The sequence below is a fragment of the Parasteatoda tepidariorum genome, chromosome 1, assembly GCF_982258835.1.
Source record: "Parasteatoda tepidariorum strain Cologne lab strain chromosome 1, Ptep-v5.0, whole genome shotgun sequence".
NCBI lineage: Eukaryota > Metazoa > Arthropoda > Arachnida > Araneae > Theridiidae > Parasteatoda > Parasteatoda tepidariorum.
This window is the reverse complement of record NC_141755.1, coordinates 25,954,231-25,977,149: the sequence shown is the minus strand read 5'-3', so window position 1 is coordinate 25,977,149 and position 22,919 is coordinate 25,954,231. Positions and strand designations below refer to the sequence as shown.

General features: G+C 29.7%; 1 protein-coding gene across 1 annotated transcript in view; it reads right to left on the bottom strand.

Moving 5' to 3' along the window:
- The window catches only part of LOC107450269 (protein O-mannosyl-transferase Tmtc3), a 250,346-nt gene that overhangs the window by 111,060 nt on the left and 116,367 nt on the right, over positions 1–22,919 (bottom strand). The window contains exon 4 of the mRNA XM_071180106.2: positions 16,998–17,134. Within this exon, the coding sequence (XP_071036207.1) occupies positions 16,998–17,134 (137 nt within the window). The remainder of the gene's footprint in view (positions 1–16,997; positions 17,135–22,919) is intronic.

The window sequence follows — 22,919 nt, the reverse complement described above, 5'->3', positions numbered from 1 at the left end:
ACTCATTATTGGTCGATAAAAAAAGGAATATCATACGTGACTATTTAAAGATAGTACAGTAATAAGCATATTCATTAATGTTATAATAGCTCCTATTGTTTTTTTTTCTCCAATGAGCTGCACAAGTGCGTACACATGAGCAGACCTAGTGCGTTCTCCAGAAGTGGTATCCACTCTTTCAGGACCACCACAATGGGTGAGATATCGTTGGCCATGTTAATTTGGGCGTCTAGTTTCTGCCACACTAGATGGCAGCACCAAGACTCTTATATAGCTCCTATTGTTAAAAAGATGAATAAATATTCTCCTTTTATAGCAAATGAAAGTGTTACAGAGTTTTGCAGTTCTGCTTAAACTTATTCGGAATACTTGTGTGATAAATAACAAAAGTCTTCCATCTGTCTACTCTAACCCAACGTTCACACTAGTCACCCTCTCCCCTATATAACTATTTATAAAATTAGTTTTCTATACTTTTTCATTTGGCGATGGTTTTTATGGAATTTTTATGATTTTTATTCAGATGAAAATTGAGATTAAAAAGGGATTTAAGAGTTATAACACGTGCATATTATTACTTTTTTTTTCAACTTTATTTTGAATTCAAGTATGCGTTTCAGTGTGTTCGTGCTCTTTTGAAATATTTGCCGCAGACATTTTTTTGTTTAAGTTTTTTAATGGAGTAACCAGAGAGTGAGTTCGCCTTATATATATATATCCTTTATTTGGTATCTTTGCTAATTTTTGTATATTCTTGAATCACCCAAATAAGAATAGAATTACTTTTTAGATCAAAAAAAGATTAGAATAGAAAAACAGGGCGCAGATTCAGGAGGGAAATAATATGAATGATTTTTTAATTACTTTAAATATTTTTGAATGTTTTATAATCAGCTTGAATAGAAAATAGAAAATAAAGTCATTTTAAGCATTTCGTAAAATTTCTATCTTGAAATTGTAAAAAAAAAAAATATTGGTTGTAATGAAAACATTCAAAATTTCGTTAGAATTTACATTCGTTAGAATTTACAGTCAAGAACAGGAAAACATTCATACTTATTTTCTTGCATTTAACACTGAAACGTATCTTGATAAAGTTTGAAGGTACAACTCTTTGAAAAAAGTAACTTCAAAGATTTTTGAAACTTCTATGATTTTTTATAACCTTTCTGAAATATTATTTTTATGTCTCAACTATTAGTTTAAAATCAAGTAGTACTAACACTCTTAATCTATTTTAAGTCTTAATGAGGTGAAAAGTTCGAGATTAGATTCTGAAATTTAGAGATTACTTTGACTTAAAATGTAAATTTTAAAGAAAAGCTTTTTTCACAGTTTAATTTATTATAGATAATCATTGTTTATCTTGTGTAGTTAATCTAAATACCGTATTCTACTAGTTATTATCCATATTAAATTTTTCCTACGTTATTATTCCTCCGTTCAATTTGAATGAAGTATTTTGGAAAGTTCTGTAAGTTAAAAAGCAGGTCAATCTAATACAATAAACCATATTTTTTTTATGGTTTGATTTAAATATATTTGTATTAGTAAAAATATTTTGCATGAATAAGACTGCGGCAGTTATTCTGATATATATTAAACATTCTAAATAAGTAATTTAATTACTTTTGATTGAATAATGGATGCAATACTAACTATGCATTATTACACAAATTGCGTTAAATTCAAGCGCCATCGTGAAACTCGTACTAATTACATGCTTGTATGATCCCACAGAAATTATGCCCATATGTTGTCGCTACTAGAAAGTGAGAAAGTTAATGAAATACCGCTTATAGTAAGTTCAGATTACAAATTTACATGTTTAGATACTGTACTTAGCTGAATAATACATTCTGGAGGAGTTTCGGAGGAGACATATTTGGTGCAACTGACGAGATGCTTTATGTAAAGCAAACAATAGCATCAAGTACCTCTTTCTATGAATAGTACAGCAAGATCAACTAAAGTGGAAAATTAAATCCAACTCGAGTACTCAACTCCGTCTCGCATAGGTATATGGAAGTAGGTAATTAAATAGATTTTGTTCACCTAATGCTAATGGGCGAGCGAAATATTTTTCGCTCTTACTATTGTGTTTAAAATTTCTATTTTAACATATAATGGATATATTTTAGTTACATGCATTTTATTATGTCTAATAACTTTACAGATTAATTAGCAGAATTCAGCATCACAAATAAATAGGTATTTATTTCAAATATATATTTTTTGTTCAATTAGATGTTTTAAAACTGTGATATATAGTTATCTAAATGTTAGCTTAACTAATTTAATTTTATTACTTTTTAAAGCAATAAAACGCTTTACTAGCTCTATTCAAATAACTCAGCTACTAATAAAGCAAAATCATCACCCATTCATGAGGAAATTTTGAAGAAAGGATGAAGATGGACTGGACTTATCTTTCGTCTAAAATGCTAACGTAACACTTACTTGGGCACGCGATGAAAAACGAAAAAGAGGATGGCCGAGACTTACTTAGTAAAAGCACATGCACTAAGATCTGTGCAAAGCAAAACTGTTTGGGAGGAGGCAGGAGAACTGACTTAGAACAGGGATGCCTGGAAAAGAAGACTTAAGGCTTGAGTGATGATGATAGATTGAGATAGATAAATAGATTCCAGATTAGATTTTTTTTTCAGTTATTAGTTCTATTCTTAAATTATTTAGTAGTTTAATTCTTATCTTATGCATAATTCCAATTCTTGTAATATTTATCTAGACTTGTTTAGAAAAAATAATTATTTTCATTCATTTAGATTCTTCTGAAATAAATATAAAATTTTCAACATACAGTATTTTATTTTTTATATGAAATCCATTTTTTGTGATAAAATAGAATTTTTAAACAGTTAATTCATAAGAAAATATGCTTAGTCATTTTAATAATAAACTGAACTAATTTTATAAATTAAAAAAATAAGTGTTTTTATATTACAAAATCTGGGTTCTGGTTATGAGAATTAAAGTTTAGAAATCTTTCTTCACAGTATACAAATGCGAACTATTTTATTACAGTCCAAACTTTTTAACACTAATAATATTTCAACTTCAAATGTTACAAACTACTTACCTATAAGGTTTGCAGCATAGTAGAAGGATAGTACTATTGTTTCCATTCTATAACGAACCCATAAGAAAATGAACATTGTATCAATATTAAATACCTTTGTTGAATCCATATAAGCATTTCCATCTTGGTCTGATAATACAGACCTATATTGTCCTACAAATGTACCCAAGATAGAAAAGAAACTTGGTGGAAAATTGAGAACATTTCTACAAACTATTTACAAAATTGCCAACCCCAACATTTGCGTTAGGTATGAAGTTAATATTCCCCAACATTTGCGTTAAATATGAAGCAATAAAGCTATTTGGATCATGGCATAACGTTTGTCTCCACCGTGCTTTAAACCTGACATAGTATTGTGCAGAGAAAAAAGTATGATTATAACTACCAGAATATATCAAAATTGATCGTATTTCTAGTTCTATGGAAACACCAAAAAGCTCTATAAGTTTTGTCAAAGCACTTAAGTAATTATTTTGATAGCATTGCCAATAAAATATGGCCCTATAAAGTTAGTAAATGTGGTAAAATTTTGTAATTTCTTTCGTGATTCCTGAAAGCAAGTCACAAAAACGGACTTTTCGAAACAATTTACGTAATAATAAACTGTCGACATGCGAATGGAAAATTTTCCAAATGAATGGTTAAAATACCTCATATTTTGGTTTTATTAACCAGAGTTAGGTTTTTTTTCACCAGAAACGTCATTACCATACACTGTCAGAGTTTGTTTCTCCGTCTGTGTTGTAATTTTCAGTGATGAAAGACCTAGAAATGAACTTGCCAATTTACTTAAATTGTTGACATGCAGTAACAATTTACACGAACATAAGTATTTATTTTAAATTATATTTATTATGCATCTTCTTCCTAGTAATAATTATGGAGAAGCAATGGTATTAGCAATTTTTAAATCGAAGCTTTCAATTTATAAATAAATGTAATTCATATCTAGAAATCAAGTGAAAGAACTGAACTTAGTTGAAATAATCTATTGTGTTAATACATTTTCTTATCTTTCACTTGATTTCAAATATTCGCTTACCAAATAAACACTTCTATTACATAAGGCTTCCACGTTTCACTATGAGCGAAACCTTTTATGGTTTCACCGCCTTATTAACTAATTTCTTTTCATATTTATTCATTTTTTGAAAAATTCCATTTTTGTCAACACAGTGCTAAGGTTATTTTTGGCTTACTGTTAGTTAGTTTATTAGTTTATAAAATGCATGCATAAATTATAATTATTTATATTATTTGTAATATTTTGCTTGTTGCTAATATTTTCGATTCTACGCTCCACCTGTTTAAAAATCTAAGCAGAATGTTTGCAAAAGATGAGAATTAAATAGTTTTTATGTAGCGTTCTTTAGATAGTATTAAAAACAATATAATTAGTTTGTACTAATAAAAAAGTAATATGATAAGTTAAAATGTCACAGAAATTAGTTATGATTGGCTCATTATTTGATTGCGTAAATTTAAAATTTGATCAGCGTCGTATTTTATATCTACTCTCTTTAATTTCAGGATCATTAAAATAATTACATTTCAGTTACATGAAGTTGAATGCTGTTATCAATGATTTAATTATTTTAAATATAATCTTTCTTTTTTAATAATTCTGCATTACAATTTATCAAATTTATAAGTACACTACGACTTCTAATATGAGTAAAATAAAACAAAATAATAAATGAAAATTAAACAAATGATATAAGTTTTAAAAAAAACGATTTCACTTGCTGGAAAGTAAATTAAATTCAATACATACGATATTCAAAATGACTTGTACCCTTTGTAATTAACTGCAGAGATTAAAGATCGAAACTCTATAGATAGTAAGACTTAGCCGTTTTCAAATTGATTGCATATTAGCCTTAACTCAATCAATAAGTTAGAACAATTTCAATTAAGTCCATTTTAATCTCTTTTTTTATTACCCATTTGATAATATACAATTTGCTTGCTTGTAAATATACATTTACGAAACGTGTAATGAAGCTGGATAATGTATCTTATTTAACAAAGCAAATAATGTGTTGGTTAAGGCACACCCCTATATCGGCCATTAACTGCTAACAATTATTTAAAAGTTTGCTGTTTTCTTACTAAGTATTTGCTTTTAAACTAGTATTTTGAAAGTATAAAGCTCTTTAACCTTAACTTAACCTTTTTAACCAAACTTTAAACCAACCAAACATTTATTTAACAGTTCCAACCTACTAATTTAACAGTCTTACTTAAATTGTTTATTAAGGTTTTATAAATTTTTTTTTTTACAAATTTTATAAAAGCTTCTTTTTTTGCTACTTATTTGCTTCAGTAAAAAAAATATATAAATTGATGTTTGAATCTCGAATCTATCTTCTAGAAATAATCGATATATTTTCTTTGGATGAAAATGTGAACAAATTCGTTTTCTTGTTACCAGAAGCGAGGAGTTTTAAATTTTATTTTCTTACCAAGCAGACTGTGCAAAGCATTACAAACTCCAGATATTCGCTTGACTCAACCAAGAATAGATCCGAAGTTTTAGGAAATGATCAATCAATCAAACTCAGAAGATAATTAACTTTTTGGTTCTCCGAGCTTTGACGGAAATCAGCAATAATGCTCCATTTCTGCTCATTGCTTAGGTTACTGCTGCATTAATTTTTAAAACGTGATTCTATTTTCTTACGACATAAAAGAACTTAGATCAAATTTGTTATTTTGTTTTTTCGAAAAAAAAGTAAATTAAGTAAAAAAAAACATGCATAATTTGGAATAAAAAAATTTCATAATTAAATTTTAAATTAAGTTTAATATTATTTGAAGGAAATTTTGCGTATTTAAAAGAATTTAAATTTTAATATTTTATAGTTTACTTAATGATCAAAATAAGGAAATATTTCATGAAATTAGGATGTGCTGCATACTAGTTCTTAAACAGTCAGCATTGTTTTTGGTAAATTTGCTTTCAGCAAGACATTTTTTCTCGTCTGAAAGGAGTATAAACTTGGTTTTGTTTACTTACTTTGAAATTCTTAAATATTTTATAAACTTATCCGTTTAGGGATTCAATTGCACTAACATTTGTTATACGAATTTAAAATATATTTCTAAAGAATAAGCTTAATCAAGAAATGAAGTTAAGAGTTTTTCTTGCATTCACAATCAAGCGCAATAAATTTGAACTAATATTTGTTTATATGGACTATTTGAAATGAACTAATAAATAAGTAATTATGTAATGAGTAATTTGAACTAAGAACTTGCGCAATTTGCTATGAACTACTACGAATTACCATGAATTTGAGTAAATTGTGTAAATTTATCATATCGATATGACTAAAAGGAAATATATTTCACATAGTAAAAAAGAAATCTTTATGCACTTACAATATATATTTTGCTCCAAAAGCTTTTTTTTCCGCATTTTTTTGCATTTTTTTCACTAACAATGAATAAAGTTCGAACCAGTTTAAGATCAAAAATATTCATTGGCGTCTTTTGCTAAAAGTTTCTGTATTACAAATAAAGCATTAAATACAATAATTCATACTATCTTGATTAAAGGGGTTTCATGTAATAAGAATCATTAATTGTTTACATTTTTAACAAAGAATACAAAGTTCTTAACTGTAGCAATATTTTTTGGATCTGTCTTGATATTGAATGGCCTCATAATTTGACAAAATCCAAAGTTTATTTGTAATATTAATCGCTATCTTACATCATCAATAACATCATAAATAGGAAATTACTTAGTATTTTGGTTTTCAATAATGAAAATTTAATATCTAAAATAATATTTCTGGATCAGACTTGTTATAAGAATGCCTCACATTTTTTTTTAAAAATGTCGAACTGTATCGTTTAAGAATTAAATTAATCGCAATCAATATAAGAGCTACGTAAGTAGTAAATCCTTTCATGTTAGTGTTTTCAATAATAAAAGTTTCATACTATTATTTTGGCAAACAGATAGTTGAAAGCACGATGATTGTCATTGTCGACATTAGAATATTCAACGACAAACCGTTCGAGTGGGATGAACGAAAACCAAAAAGGAATTTTCTAATTGGTTAGGCATTGGCCATTGCTTTAAATTCAGCGATTCAATTTTTTACATATTTTAAAAATAACATGAGTGATAATTGCTAGCTTATAGCTCTATTTGATAAAAAAATAGTTCATTGCACGTATCTTGAATATTTGATTATTTTATATTCACTATGACAGATAAATTCAATGAACATTACGTGGCAGCACGCGTGGTGTACGCTTCCAAATTTATATTTTGTCTGATACCGCTAGCTTTTATTTTATTCACATTGATTCTTGTAAACGTGTTTCTAAAAAATTACTTATTTAAAACCAACGGTAATGGAATAGAAAAAAAATATTCATGCATACAAAAGCAAAAATAATGAGATAGTGGTACTAATTCGTGTAGGAGAAACATAAACAAATCGACGACAATAAAGCTCAATTACGCCAATGAGGCTTAATTAATTAAAGTAATATATGCATATTGAAATAAAAAATAAACTATGTACTAGAAGGCAAAAGAAATGAAGTAAAAGTACTTATTTGTCAAGAAGAACCGAAAGAAATTGGCGTACTATCATTGACGACAATTATGCTTAATTAATGTTGGTAATATGTTTTAATTGAAATAAAAAAATTTAACTTCGGAACTAAAAATCGAAAATAAGTAGAAAATATACTTATTCGCGTTTCGGGTAACAGTACAAAAATCTGCATATTATTATTGACACAATTAATATTGATAATAATTAATATTAATTAATACTAATAATGTTCAATTAGTCTTAAAAATATGCCTGAATTGAAATAAAATAAAGGAAACTAAGTGCTAAAAATCCAAGCTCAAGGAGGAAAGGTTAATGGAAAATTCATGCAAGAAAACTGTAAAAAATTGATATTCACAGATGACGCTTAATTTATGTGTATCACTCTCGATAAAATGCACCACTGGTATTATGGTAATTGGCAAATTGGTTTTGATAAGAATTCTACAACGGGTTGTCCGAAGTCTTAGAAAATATTTTTCCAGTGGTAGCTAGGATAGTGAATTAATATTTTAATGAATTAGATTCGAAAGAACATTTTTTCACCACTACTTATAAATATTTTAACAGTAAATTAATGGTAGGATAAAAAAAAAATTATAGTGCTCCAAACTCCTTACGAAGTTGTAATATTTTTGCAAAAACAAATTTGGCTTTAGTTGACTGCTACTGACAAACATGCATAAACTAAAATGTTGAAGGATTATGTAATAAGTACCAAATATTCTAATATAGGTATATAATATTATATTGTTATATTTGGTGATTATTAAAACTGCGTCAATCAGTTTTAATACCAATAATTTGGAATTAAGTGTTTTACAGCTCCAAGAAAGGGATGTACCTGAGAAAATCACTTAATAGTGGTAAATTTGAACTATCATGATTTGGCCAATAGCAATAGCATCATGCCAAGAGAAGCTAAATACATATCTTAATTCAAATGGCATGAATTTACAAACAATGAGCTTTGCTTACTTTAATAACGTAAGGCAACCGAAGATTACGCCATATAACATTAAATTTTAACATTTTTTTTAATTATTTTAGCTATATAATTGAAAAACTTAGTGGAAGGACCAGGTCAGTGACATTTCCTGAGCGAAAAAAAACACATGTATACGAATTATTTAATTACCAATTTATTAGAAGGAGGGACTAAGAATTCTTTGCTTTATTTTATTTACCACTGCCTAATTTGAATCTAATACATGAGTCTTACTAAAAGCTAATATGGATTATTTATAATATGGATTATGGATTATCAAAAATAGTTCTGTTACATTAAACATACCCATACTGACACAACTACTTTGTGTTATTTTTTCTAATTCATTAATTCCCTTAAAAATGTCGTTCACCTGGTTCTTCCATCAAGCTCTTTAATTGTGTTGGTATATGCCTTCCAGTTTTGAGCATGATTACGGTGTGTATCTCAGTACTGATTCATTGATTCTTTTCTCTTTTTTTATTCACCCCTTGCGAAGAACGGGTATTCAACAATATATATATATATATATATATATATATATATATAAATGCACCGAAGAGCCATTAAATTATGACCACCCTCCATCTATAACAATGGGCTCGCCCAGGTTTTCATGGTTTCTCGCCCAGGAACAATGTCTTCATGGGGCACGGCACATTGGGACCCATAATCCTCATAGAACAATCCCTGACGTCTGTAAGCTACTTGAACATAGTTGCTGACCAAGTTCACCCGTTCATGATCACAGTTTTTCCTGCGGGGGATGGTGCTTACCAACAGGATAATGCACCATGTCATAAGGGTCGAATCTTCGAGGAACATTCCAATGACTTTCAAGTCATGTCTTGGCCCCCAAATTCACCTGAACTTAATCCAACAGAGCACTTGTCCTATTTGGAAAACCAAATTCGTGCGGTCACGCTACCCCCTCGCAATGTGAGGGAATTACGGGACCAGTTCGTGAGGGCTTGGTACCAGATACCTCAGACTGCCTATCAGCACCTTATGGAATTAATGCCACGGCGGGTGCTAGCAGTTTTGAGGGCTAAAGGTGGTCCTACATGTTATTAGCAGGGTGGTCATAATGTAATGGCTCTTCGGTATATATATATATATATATATATATATATATATATATATATATATATATATATATATATATAATATTATGGTTTCGTGCATGATAAAATAAGTTTCCCTTTTCAATAATTGAAGTTTCATATCTAAAATTACAATTTTTGGATCAGTCTAGATATCATAATACCTCATAATTTGTTAAATAGCTCGAATGTATCATCTAAAAACTAAACTAAGTAGACTTATTGATTACTATCGGGAGTCTCTTTTAAATTCTCAGTAACTGACAGGAAAAAAGTATCTCTTAAGAATTATAATTTGACAGTCAGAAAGTAAAAAAAAAATATTAAAAGGATTAGAAACATAAACACAAATAATAGAAGATTTTGAAATTGTTACTTAATCCGCTTATTCCATGAAATTTACATTCGAATTGAATTAAATAAGGCAATTAAAACTATAATTTGTTATACAGGTTCTGTTTATTAAGCTTACTTTTTAACGCTTGAAAATATCTATGAAGGAAAAAACTTAATTTATTTTGTTTTACTCTTTTACATCCTCTTCTGCACTAAATTAAACACGATAATTATTTTCTCGCTCTCAGAATTAAGTTTTGCAGAATAATAATTCAAGGAAAGGAAATTACTTTTTTATTTGATTTCTAAGCTGAAAATTTTATTATTATTCTTGTAGTCAACAAAAACATGTTCGAGTGTTATTCCGCTAGCTAACTTTAGAGTATGACACGGAAAGCATGTAAAAATATGTTTCACAATTCGCACCTCTCGCAAGTCTTTACAATTTACAGTCTTAAGAATATATTTATTTGTTTTATTACATAAATACATTGCGTTGTAATGTAAAAAATAGAATAAATTCCTTTCAAGAGAACAATTCTCTAAAAGAAGGCTTTTTCGAGCTGTTTTTAAGATCTTCTATTCTTTTTTCTAATAAAAGTAAGTAAATTAATACTATATAATACAATATTTCAACACATATTATTTGCATTAAAATTGTTTATAATCTTCTTAAAAATGGAAAATTAACAAATGCAACCATTGATAAAAATAATAATTTTGAAGAATTTAATCATAAATAATATGAAAATCTAAAAGCTTTAAAAATCTTCATATATATATATATATATATATATATATATATATATATATATATATATATATATATATACATATATATATATATATATATATATATATATATATATATATATATATATATAATTTTGTTTATAGAGCGTTTGATTATTAGAATTTTATATAAAAACCTTTTGTCAATATGTTTGTCATAACAAAAGAAACGTTTTCTTCGATTTTAAATAAGTACTGAACTGTAAACTATACTTGAAAAAAAAATCATTTAAACTCAATAATATTCATATCTCTTTTTAACAAGGATTTCATCTTTGTTTAGAATAAGAAATAATTGTTGAGAAGTTGAGAATACGAACCTATGAGAATAAGAAATAATGAAAAGTAATTTTACATGTTAAAGGTTACTATGTACTTGATACGGTACAACCTGAACGGTAGAAATGAAACCATCTGAATTCGTCACCTCTAAAGTATAGATTTATTAGTATAGTATGTATAGTATGATTTATAGGCAATCAATTTTATGAAATTTTCATTTGTTGGCAATTGTAATTTTGATTGTTTGTAATTGTAATTTATTGTAAATTGTTCGATTGCTGTCCGATTGCAAAAGAAATGTGATGAAATTTTATTTATTATAAAAAAATTAATGTGACTATTTTTCTCGTATTGTACTCGTCAAGTATGAAGAGGTGAGCAAGTGACACACATTTCCTCTTCTACTGAGATGGAGTGAGAAGAAGTAAAGTTAAACAAACATATCTTTCTTTCTTTCGTTTGAACAAATATTTCTTTCTATCTTTAGACTAAACAATTATTTATTTACTTTACTTAACACTTCATTTTTCTTTCTTCAATTCACTTTAAACCTTACTTTATACGTTGCACTTTACTTACTTTCATTTACAGTTTATTTTACGCTTTACTTTATTCTGTGCCTTATTTTATGCTGTGCTTTACATCAAATTTTACGTTTTCCTTAAATTTATGTTTTATGTTTCACATTTGTCAACATTACGCATTCCTTTATATATGCCTTATTCCTTAATTTCATGCAAAAAATTCCTTTCATTACTTTTTGAACAGAACCATTCATTTCATTTCTTAGAGAAAAGTGAATCCAAATTACTTTGCTGACTTTCGTGCAATAGCCAACCAATAATATTTTTTACTGAAAAGTTTCTGTAAATTATGCATATTTTACTTATGATTAAAATTTAAAATGACTTTAAATTTAATTATTGCGTGCAAATAACTCCCGCATAAACGAAATATAAGCAAAAAATGTATTAAATATTTCTAATTAGTAAAGATTTTCTTGTTTTAAAATGGTGTTTTAACTAATCGTTGGATGGACAAATATAAATGCCTTAATCTTTGGATAGTTCTATGGTAAAGTTGACGATAAAAGAACTTATCTCTCCCACCAAATAAATATTTTCCTAGCTAAATTCCTAGCACACAATATACATGCACACGCTGTTTTAGATAGCACACAACCATGTAGAAATAACTACATGACCTTTCACTACATATTAAACAAGAGAAAAATGGAGATTCATATCTTTAAATAAAGAGATTTCAGAGTACATCAGTGCCTCCTCTATCAAGATATCGTATAAGACAAAACACTCCCGGAAAAAATTATGTTGAATAAAAGAGCTAATATTCAAGTGAAAAAAAATCAGTTATGTAGAAAACGGGCTTAAGGCTATGAAAGATGAAGAAAATATATAGGTAAACATTGGAGCACCTGAGTTCTACTTTAACAATAGTCTTACTGTTTTAAAAATATTTTGAAAATAAAAATAAAAATAAAATTAAGAAAAAATATTTAGTCATATAGATTCACTATTTAGTAATTACATTTAAAATTGACAGGATCAAAACATTTATTGAGGAAAATATAGATAAAAATGTTGGGTTTTATTTTTAATTTTATTATTTGCAGGTTTAATTAAAAAGAGATAGATATACTAGTAAAATTAAAAAAGGAAATATGCTTTCAAAAATAGAAAAAGACAAACAATGACTATGACGAGAAAATATTCATTTTAGAAAATATGGTAACTGTATTGACTGTCTCATATTAAAGTCGATAATTTACGATAATCACTGTTAAAATATAATCATCTTTTAATTTTAAAATTGAAACACTGAGTCAAGATGAGCTTTATAGTTAATGGTTCGCTGCAACCAGAGCAAACAGGTGCTCCATTGAAAAATAAAAATATTTTTAACTAGCAAGATTTTTTTTTGTTTTATAATGGTGATTCAACTAATCATTGAATAAAGAAATGTAAATATATTATCCTATGGAAAATTCTATAGTAAAGTTGACGATAAAAGAACCTATAAACCCTTCTACCGAATAAACATTTTCCTTCCTAAATATGCGTCCACACATTATACAAGCATACATTATTTTATATAGCCCACAACCATGTATAAACAACGACATATCATGGCGTATACTTCAATGCATATTGAACAAGAAAAAGAGAGGAAAAAAAAAGAAGAGATTGAAAGGAAGACAAACAAAAGCAAAGACGCATGTTGTAATGGACTTATCCTGGGGGGAATCTCTTGTCAGGGAGAGAAGGGAGATTTCTCTCCTTAAATAAAGAGATTTCAGAGAATAAAAGCTCCTCCTCTTTCAAGATATTTTATGAGACAAAAGATTTCAAAAATATCACTCCCGGAAAAAATTATGTCAAATAAAAGAAATAATATTCAAGAGGAAACAAAATAATCGTTAGTGACAAAAACGGGCTTAAGGCTATAAAAGATGAAGAAATAGAGATAAATATTACAGCATCTAAAAGTTCTACTTGGTAACAATAGTCTCATTGTTATAAGAAATTTCTTAAAAATGTGTAAAATTAAAAATATTTAAAAAAAAATTTGATTCTTGCATATCGAATTAATATTTAGTAATTAAATATAAAGTGTTCAATGGTTAAAATAATAATCGAAGATATTATAGATGAAAATATTGGGTTTTGTTTTGTTTTATTAATTACCGGTTTATTGAAAAATATGATTATAACGACAAAATATACATTTTATAAATTATTATATTACATAAGTTTACACTTTAAAACTTATAAATGAAGAACATAATTGGAAATCGAGCGCAGCGAAAGGTTTATGTCCCTTTTTACGGTTTATATACCTGCAAAAAGAAAAAACGTGTTTGATTAAACTATGTTTCCGTTCAACTCAGCAACATATTATAATTAAAAGTTGCTGAAATTTTGAGCGATATCATGGTACAACTCGCCCCTAGATTTCTTACAATGTAATAAATGCGAAAGATTATAAGACATTTGTAGATCACGAAGACAAGAACGGTTAATGGTCATATTTTGCAAAAAAGACGATTAGTTCGCCATTTGTTGAATTTTGAGGATAAATAAGTTTGATAGATAAATCAATAATGTGTAAAATTGGCTCTTCTCGAAGTGGTTTATTATACCCAATAAAGTTCTTGCTAGGCTAGTGATAAACTATTCCTGTCCGCTCTCTCGGGGAAGAGTGTTCTACTCTTCCAAACACTCAGGTAAGATCAAAAGGGATGGAATATTTAAATTGGATGGAACAGTTATCTGGTTTTCACTTTAAAATGTGCTACCTATTCGGCAGATAAAGGTACTCAATGTGAGCCGAGACGAATCCTAGTTACCATCCAAAATGACTTTTTATGGCGCTGCTACATTCACCGCCTTAAATAAAAATAATAATAAACGAGTTGCTAGCTCTATTTGTCAAATCTTCATAGGGGCGAAAAAGAGTGAGAAGCAATATTAATAAGACAGCATCAACGCAAAAAACACAGAAAGAAAATGCCCCTGAAAGGAAATTTTACTAGTCCCCACACATAAAGATTGTAAATATATAGATTTACTGTTTCTGAAAGGCGTGTTGGAGAAATCTGAGACACGAAAATATTGTGAAAATCTCCGTATTCTGAATGTACTTCAGAATACGGAGATTTTCACAATATTTTCGTGAATGTACTTCAGAACATGAAAAGACGAGGTATTGGAAGAAAAGAACAAAGGGGAGTATAACTGAATACTAGAGACCGAAATACTTATGATAAGTATAGATTAGGGAGAAATTTCGAGGAAAAAGGGTTTATGTTCGGTTTTATAAACGGTTTTTATTATTTTTTTCACATTAAGAATTATTCATTTCGTTTCGACATTGAGGGATATTAATAAATACTTTTGATATGTGTGTATATTTTTATTTTACGATTTCAATTGGCAATACCAACCTGCGAAATTCGTTTTTACTTAAAATAAACTTTCTAGGGCATAAACCTTTCTTTCTCTTTTTAATTTTCAAATGGTTTTACCTGAAAATAGCTATTTAAAATAGTGTTACACAATCAGTAATTAAAATGTAACTTTATTCCACAATCTCAAAAAAGAGTAACATTTATTTTATTTCAAACAGAAATCTTTCTTCGCGTTTTTTTTTCTTTTGGTAGCAAGACAGTCAAAATTTTAAAGATACTATGAGATTGATTTCTCAAATTTGCTATACTGAATCAGGTTCTTAACCAACGCTGAAACATTTTTTTCGTAAATGAAAAGTAGACAAGTTTGATATAGCTGTAGAAATACAGTGTAATAATTCAAAGTTATAAAGGAACAGATTACTAGTTCACATGAGAGCAAAAATTCAATTTATGAAGAATCTATGTATTTAGAACCGTGAAGTAGATTTTTTGTAGAAACAGACGACAGCACGAAAATTTACTCATGTCAGACAAATTTCTGCACAAATGCTGCGACTCGTAACTCAACAATGACCTCAAATATTACCATAAGCAACAGCAACATATTTTTTAGGGTTCGGAGATTTTACTTCCCGTGAGTCTTGTCAAATCCGGTAATAATTCGAGCAGATCCGATCAATTTCTTATAAAAGAGAGAAGGCCTCAGCACTGGTTACCATAAACAAGAAATTTGATTCTTTAGTCGTCCAAACGTAATGACATCTTCGTATTTTCCCCCAAGCAGCTTAGTTGCCCGTACAAGGTGACATCTTTCTTATTTTACCTCTACTGAGCAATTTATGTTTCTTACGTCGACCTACTGAATAGATTAGAATCCGGGACTTCTTTCATCTAGGAGGTGTTTATCTTATATCCCCTAACTTAAACGCTAACGTATTTGTGCTTAACAGAGCATGCGTGAAAAAAGTAACTCTATCAGAGTAACTCAAAGTGATAGAAAATGAGCAATAATTAGCAATGGTGATAAATAAGGTTAGTGTTACGATTACGGTAAGACAAATGCTATGCAAATGCTCTTCATTAAGCTTTAAATGCTTTGTTCACGGCTTGTCTAAGAAAATATTCGTTATTAGCAAACTCTGAACGATAAAGTTTTACAGTAGGCTCATCTTCTACTATGCAAATGCTCTTCATTAAGCTTTAAATGCTTTGTTCACGGCTTGTCTTAGAAAATATTCGTTATTAGCAAACCCTGAACGATAAAGTTTTGCAGTATGCTCATCTTCTACTACTTAATATCATACTGGTGGGTGGAAGCACCCACCAGATCATGATTGGTATGCCGCCAAATGCCCCGGATTATCCCTGCAGTGCAATTGTCCTAGATTTGCTCAATCAGCTTTGTCAAGACTTAGGACCGGAAATATAAAGTGTTTGACCTTCAGAGCGAAAGAAAAGACTTATGCCTGTTGTCATTGCTTAGCCATCGTTTCTCCGTCTCATCTTTTGGATTGCATTGGTGCCTCTGTGAGGCATCTGATGAGTGATGGACAGACTGTCTATGACTTACTTATGCGACATGATCTTCTGGACTTGGTCTAGGGCTCTAGACTAAAGGGATAAGGAACAAGAGCATACTACTGCGCATTGTTAAGATTCTGACACATGGATTCAGGCGCAACTTTGAATTTACTTTAAATGCTCTCATACCAACCAGTTAAATTAAACCACCTGGAATTCGTACGACACTTCTTTTATCTTAATTTTTTTAACTGAAGAATGGTGCTGCTATCACTATTTCACCAGCTATCACTATTTCACTACAGCACCCTTTTCCTATTTTCATTTGGGCAACCTTAATATGTCGGAAACTTCAACTTACCTGTAAAAAAGAATGCATACTACAGCATGAAGCAAAACATTCACCATATGATAGCCGAAGGGCCTAAGGCCATGGACGGCATAATTCGCTCTAAATGTCAGAACTGTCAATGGTCGGTAGGACTTATGGCTACCTTCCTGTTAAAAAGAAATAAAATATTTTATTTTCTCTACAATTTCAATGCAATAGAATATCTTCTCAGAATTAAAAACAAATAATCAGCATTAGAATAATTCTAAATATGGATTTAAAAAATTGCGCAAACGTCACGCAATATTATCTACAGATAAATAAAATTTGGAAAAATGGGTGTGGGAAAGAAAAATCTGTACAATTATAAACTTATTTATAAATACTTATACACTTCTTAATTATCTTTATCGTACAATAAACAATAAAAGACGCACTTGTAAGCGGGAAATATAAATTTATGATATTATTTTCAACCTAATGACATAATGATGATGTTTCTTTACAACAAGGAGGAAAGTCATTTTTTTTGGAGGACTATATCAAAATAAGAAAATAGCAATTTAAAAAAATGGCTATTTATGACATCAATCAATTAATTTTCTGATTAATTTTCTTCGTTTCCGTATATATATATATATATATATATATATATATATATATATATATATACACTGCTGGACAATTGCTTAGGACCGACAACAAATGACTGCGTAGCGCATGAAAGATTATGCGTTGTTGTTAAATGCTAAGTGAAATAAAAGAATGCCAGATTGTGAGAATGTTAGGGCCTTAATGGAAGATAATATATTGTGCTCTGAAACACAAAAGATTTGAAACGCATTCAAGGAGTGAGTGTAAATACTATTGAATACTGATAAAAAAGGAAAAAAATGCAAATATTATTTGTAGGAATCTTGGAGTACGATGTCAATAGGGGTATGACCCCCATGAGGAGTGATGCAAGTTTCCAGACGTTATGGTTTGCTTTGGACAACAGTATTCAGCAGCTGATGGAGCAATTTGTTCCATTACTCTGTCAGTGAGCGGAAGAAGGTGTTCTTGCTTATTTCAGGACATTCTCAATCAACAGCACTCCTCCCCGGAGCATCTCGCACATTTTCAATGGGATTCCTATCTAGAGAACGAGGAGACGTTGAATATCCTCATTCTGTACACACTCCTTGACCAGTGACTGTTCGATGACATGTTGCATTGTCATCCATAAAAACAAATTCATCACCGACAGCACCATGGAACAAGCAAACATAAGGCAGCAGGATATCATTAACACTGCGTTGATCAGTCAGAGTCCCAGTTGGAAGCACATAGAGGGGCGTACGTCTATTAATCATAATGCCAGCCCTTTCCATGACGCAACATGTATGATATATGTTCCTTTCCTATATGTTTGCTCGACTATATGCAATACCAATCTCAAGCTAGATCCTTTGCCGTTGACAATCAGAAGAGAGACTGAATCTACTCTTACCTGAGAAAAGTATGCAAGAATAGTTCTCTTTGATTCAACTGTGATGCTGAAGACTCCATTGCAATAATGCTACGGTGACGTCTGGACAATGGTATGCAAACAAACGATCTGTAAAGTCCTGCTTGCAGGATTAAGGCTGCAGTTATTCGGGTGATTTACATGCCAGTAGCAAAATGTAAAATTATTTGTTACATGGCTGGCAGTACTGCACTGGTTAAGTTTTTACAATAGCACTATGCACCTGTCTTCTTCAGGATCCGTAAATGGAACTCGACCTCCCCCCTGATGCCAGCTACAAATCCCAGTTGTTAGAAAGGATTTACAAATCCTTGAAACACAACTTTTCGGCCCTTTTCAATCTTACCGATAATACAATCACGCGTAAAATCATATAAATGTTATCGGGAAGACAGATCGAAAATTGTAAATTCGTTAATTGATTATTTCCCATTGAACTTCGATTTTCAGCAACAACGCTCCAATACTCGTCAAATTATTTATGTTTCTTGACAGCGCTTTCATGTGACAAACCAGTTCGACAACCCAAACTTTGTAAACGCAAAACACTTGTTACTGTATTTGTTAATTGTCTCACTTTTAAAGCGAGTTTCTATGAAACTAAATAGTGCAAATTGAAAAGAAAAAGAAAGTTATGGTCTAAAACGGAAAATTTATTTTAAAAAAGTGGTTCCCTGAAATAAATTTGGACTATTAGGAGTTATTCGCGCTCTATAGAAATTGAATTTTCAGTTCCGATTAATACTGAGTATGCTTGAGTTATGTAACTTACCTTTTAGGAACTGAACATGTATAGCTGTACTTTGCTTAATCTAATAATGTAAACAGACAAATGAACAATAATAAATAAAAACGGATAGTTTTTTTTGGATAAAATACATAAAGTTATTAAAAAATGGGAATATATATATATATATATATATTTCAATTGCGATCGTATCTGCCTATCATGTCTATGTCTGATTTCGCAGTATTGATTGTTACCGATTGATTATTTACTGCCTTGTTTAACGTTTACAAAAAATAAAAAGATTATAATAAGAAAATAAAATAAACTGCCTTTTTAGTAACTATCATCTTGGTCACCTTTCAGAAATATCTTGTACAACATATACACATTAATGGTAACAAAGCCGGATGCACAGCTCAACTGCATTTAAATATTCAATTTATTCAACCCTTCTTCCAATCTTAACAACTCAATTAGTGTCAAGCAATATATTAACCAAAGTTCTCACCGTCTAGATGTTCTCCTCGGTTTTGCTCTCGGGAAAGTACTTTGATTTCAAATTTAATTATTTTCAAGAGATGTTCATTATATTGTCAAAGTTCTTTAGGTGCTGAATTTTCGCAACAATTTAAAATCTGCCTGGCAGTTATCTTCACGTACCTCTCAAGCCATATATATATATATATATATATATATATATATATATATATATATATATATATATATATATATATATATATATATATATATATATATATATATATATATATATATATATATATATAGTTCATCCACTATTACTTGAGCTTCAAAATATTATTTTCAATACATGGTAAATGCTTAGCAAAATAAAAATTAAACGGAAATTGATGCAGTTCATATCGAAAATCTTTGTTTTAATTTCAATGAATATAACATAGAGTACTGTCTCAGAAAAAACGATTCATCGTTGAACCATAAGATCGGTACTTAGAGCATAATATGTTGCAAAGTCAGCAGAAACAAGAACAAAGTCTATAATTGAATTAAGCTTCTGTTCAACTTAGCAACATATTAAGGGTGTAGTAAATTTGAACAACACTGTGGTGCACAACACGCCCCAACATTTCTTACAGAGTAAGAAATGGGAAAGATAATAAAACATTTAAAGATCATGGAGAGATAAATGGTTTATGTCCATATTTTACAAAAAATTGAGATTGTATTGCCATTTGTTGCATTTTAAGGATTACTAAGTTTTGACACACCAATAACGAGGAAAATCAGTTCTACCCCGAGAGTTATTTTACAGTAATATAAAGCAATACATATACAGTAAATTATTATACAGTATTTATTATACAGTACAGTTATTACACAGTAAAATAGTGATTATAAGAAGTAGATTCGTGGTGAGAAAAAAAATGATAAACATCTGTGTGTCTGGAAGGAATGCTTCTTATTCAAACACTGCGGTTATGGAAAGGAGTTAAAATACTTAACTTTCGCAAGAGGCAAAAATGACTATATGCACCATTTATTTTCAGGATCTTAGATTTTATAACCAAGTCCCTTGGTTTATTTAACATTTTTAATATCTATACTATTAATAAATTATAAAATCCAATGTCAAGTAAAAGAAAAGATTATCATGAAATTTTTCACGTAAGGTTTTCACGGGGATGGAAGGAAAGGAAAAACGATATTAATGTGGCATCTGCACAGATAACGCAGAAGGAAATCGTCCTCAAGAGAAATCTTAATGACACTAAAGGCTTCTAAACATCGATATTTACAGTCTGTATCACAAGAATTTTATGAAAACTCCAGATATTTTGAATGTACATCAGAAGGCAAAAAGAGAAAATGGCGGAGAGAAGAATAAAGAAGTGAACACTAGTTAATATTAGTGACGGAAATACTAGTGCGGACGTATTGATAAGAAATTAATTTTGAGGAAGAAACTTATTGTCTAAACCGATTTTAAAATTTTACTTTTTTTGTTGTTGTTGTTGTAGCTTATCCTCATAGATCTGACATTATCAGATCAACTCCAAAAAGTTGTTGACAGCCAGAAAGTCGATGATAAGAAGGGGATCGGAAATTATGTCTGCCCTGGGCAGTCCGACGCAATCAGGTATATGCTTCGGTGAGGCTGGTTGGATGCAGCATTTTTTACAAGTCGGGTAAATTTTTGTGCCACGTTCGAATGTTCCGCATTTTAGGTCACCAGTTGAGAATCTGGCCAAGGCAGTCTGGGAGCTTCGATCGCAATTGATTTCCAGAAGGGTGCCAGGTACCATTGGTGCGTAGGTGGAGCTTGCCAGATTGATTTTTGTCTATATTTTTCATTGGAGTAAAGTTCCTGATAAGTAAGTGATGACCCGGTGGGCATATCTTCCTCACTGCCCTCTTTGGCCAATCTATCTGCTCTCTCGTTGCCACCAATATTAACAAGTCCTTAATTTTTTAAACATGAAAAATTTAAAATTTTATTTTAGAATTCTTGGGGATATAAATAAATACTTGTGACATTCGTGCGTACTTATATTTTGACGATTTCAAACACATATTTGCCCCTGAACATTCCCAAACCTTGAAATTTGCTTTTTTCCCCCCTCAGAATCAGCTTTCGTGGACATAAACCATTCTTCCCCTTTATCTTCAATTGAGATTGTTATTTCGTCAATTCAAATCACGTATGGCGTACTAATTTCGCAATATTATACAAACAGCAAGATGAAGCAGCTAATAATTCTAAGTTGCCAAAGCAGAAGATTGTGCAACGAAAACATTAATATCAAAGAGTTTTGGAATGATTTCGAAAATAGATTTACAAGATATGTTCAATGTTAGTACTTATAATGCTACTTTAACTACTAATAAACAAATATTTCTGACAGAATATAAAATACTTACAAATATTTTGAATACGAGGCAAACATTCTTTATTTGGAAGCTTGTAGAGAAATGGCGAAATAGAAAAGATTTTCCTCTGTGTGTCTCGAATTAAAATAGAATTTTCAAAATGCTATCACAAAACACTTCTAAATTCTATTAAGTAGGTGTTTATCGAAAACATTTCTCGACGAAATATTCAGCAATAATTTTTTGTTTGAAGTGGATGATAGTTGCTACTGATTTATAAAAATAAAATTGAAATTTTGCGCAACTTTGAATCTTTGCTGCACTTTCTGGATTTGAAACGAAAGAAGTAAGGATTTAATGAAATTACGCGTGAAAATGAAAAATTGGTACATTCTCAATAAATAATGCTTCTAAAGCCTTTGTCATCATAGGAAATAAAACTTGTGTGTAAATATTACGCTGTTTCTATAACTGTTGTGAATTTGTAACAATCATTTCAGAATCGTTCAAAATATCAACAAAAAGGAAAGCCACATTTTTCTAAAAACGAAAAGCTTATTTTTTAAATTCAGAATAGATACGCAGTATTGTCTAATGATAGTATTGACTGGCCATGCAGAAATTTTTGAAAATATAAAATTATTATTTGATTTTAAGGGCTTTCGTCTTGAAGAAAACAATCTCGTCTAATTTGTATTTAAACAAAACTGGTATATATTTTTTAAATATCTAAGGTATATATGCTTTATAAGGCCCATTTAATTCTTCATTACAAGATTGTATGTATGATTTAAATGAAGCGATTTGTTTCAAGTGTAAAGTTATTAAACTGGGGCTTCCTTTATCATCCTTTACAAAACCTTCA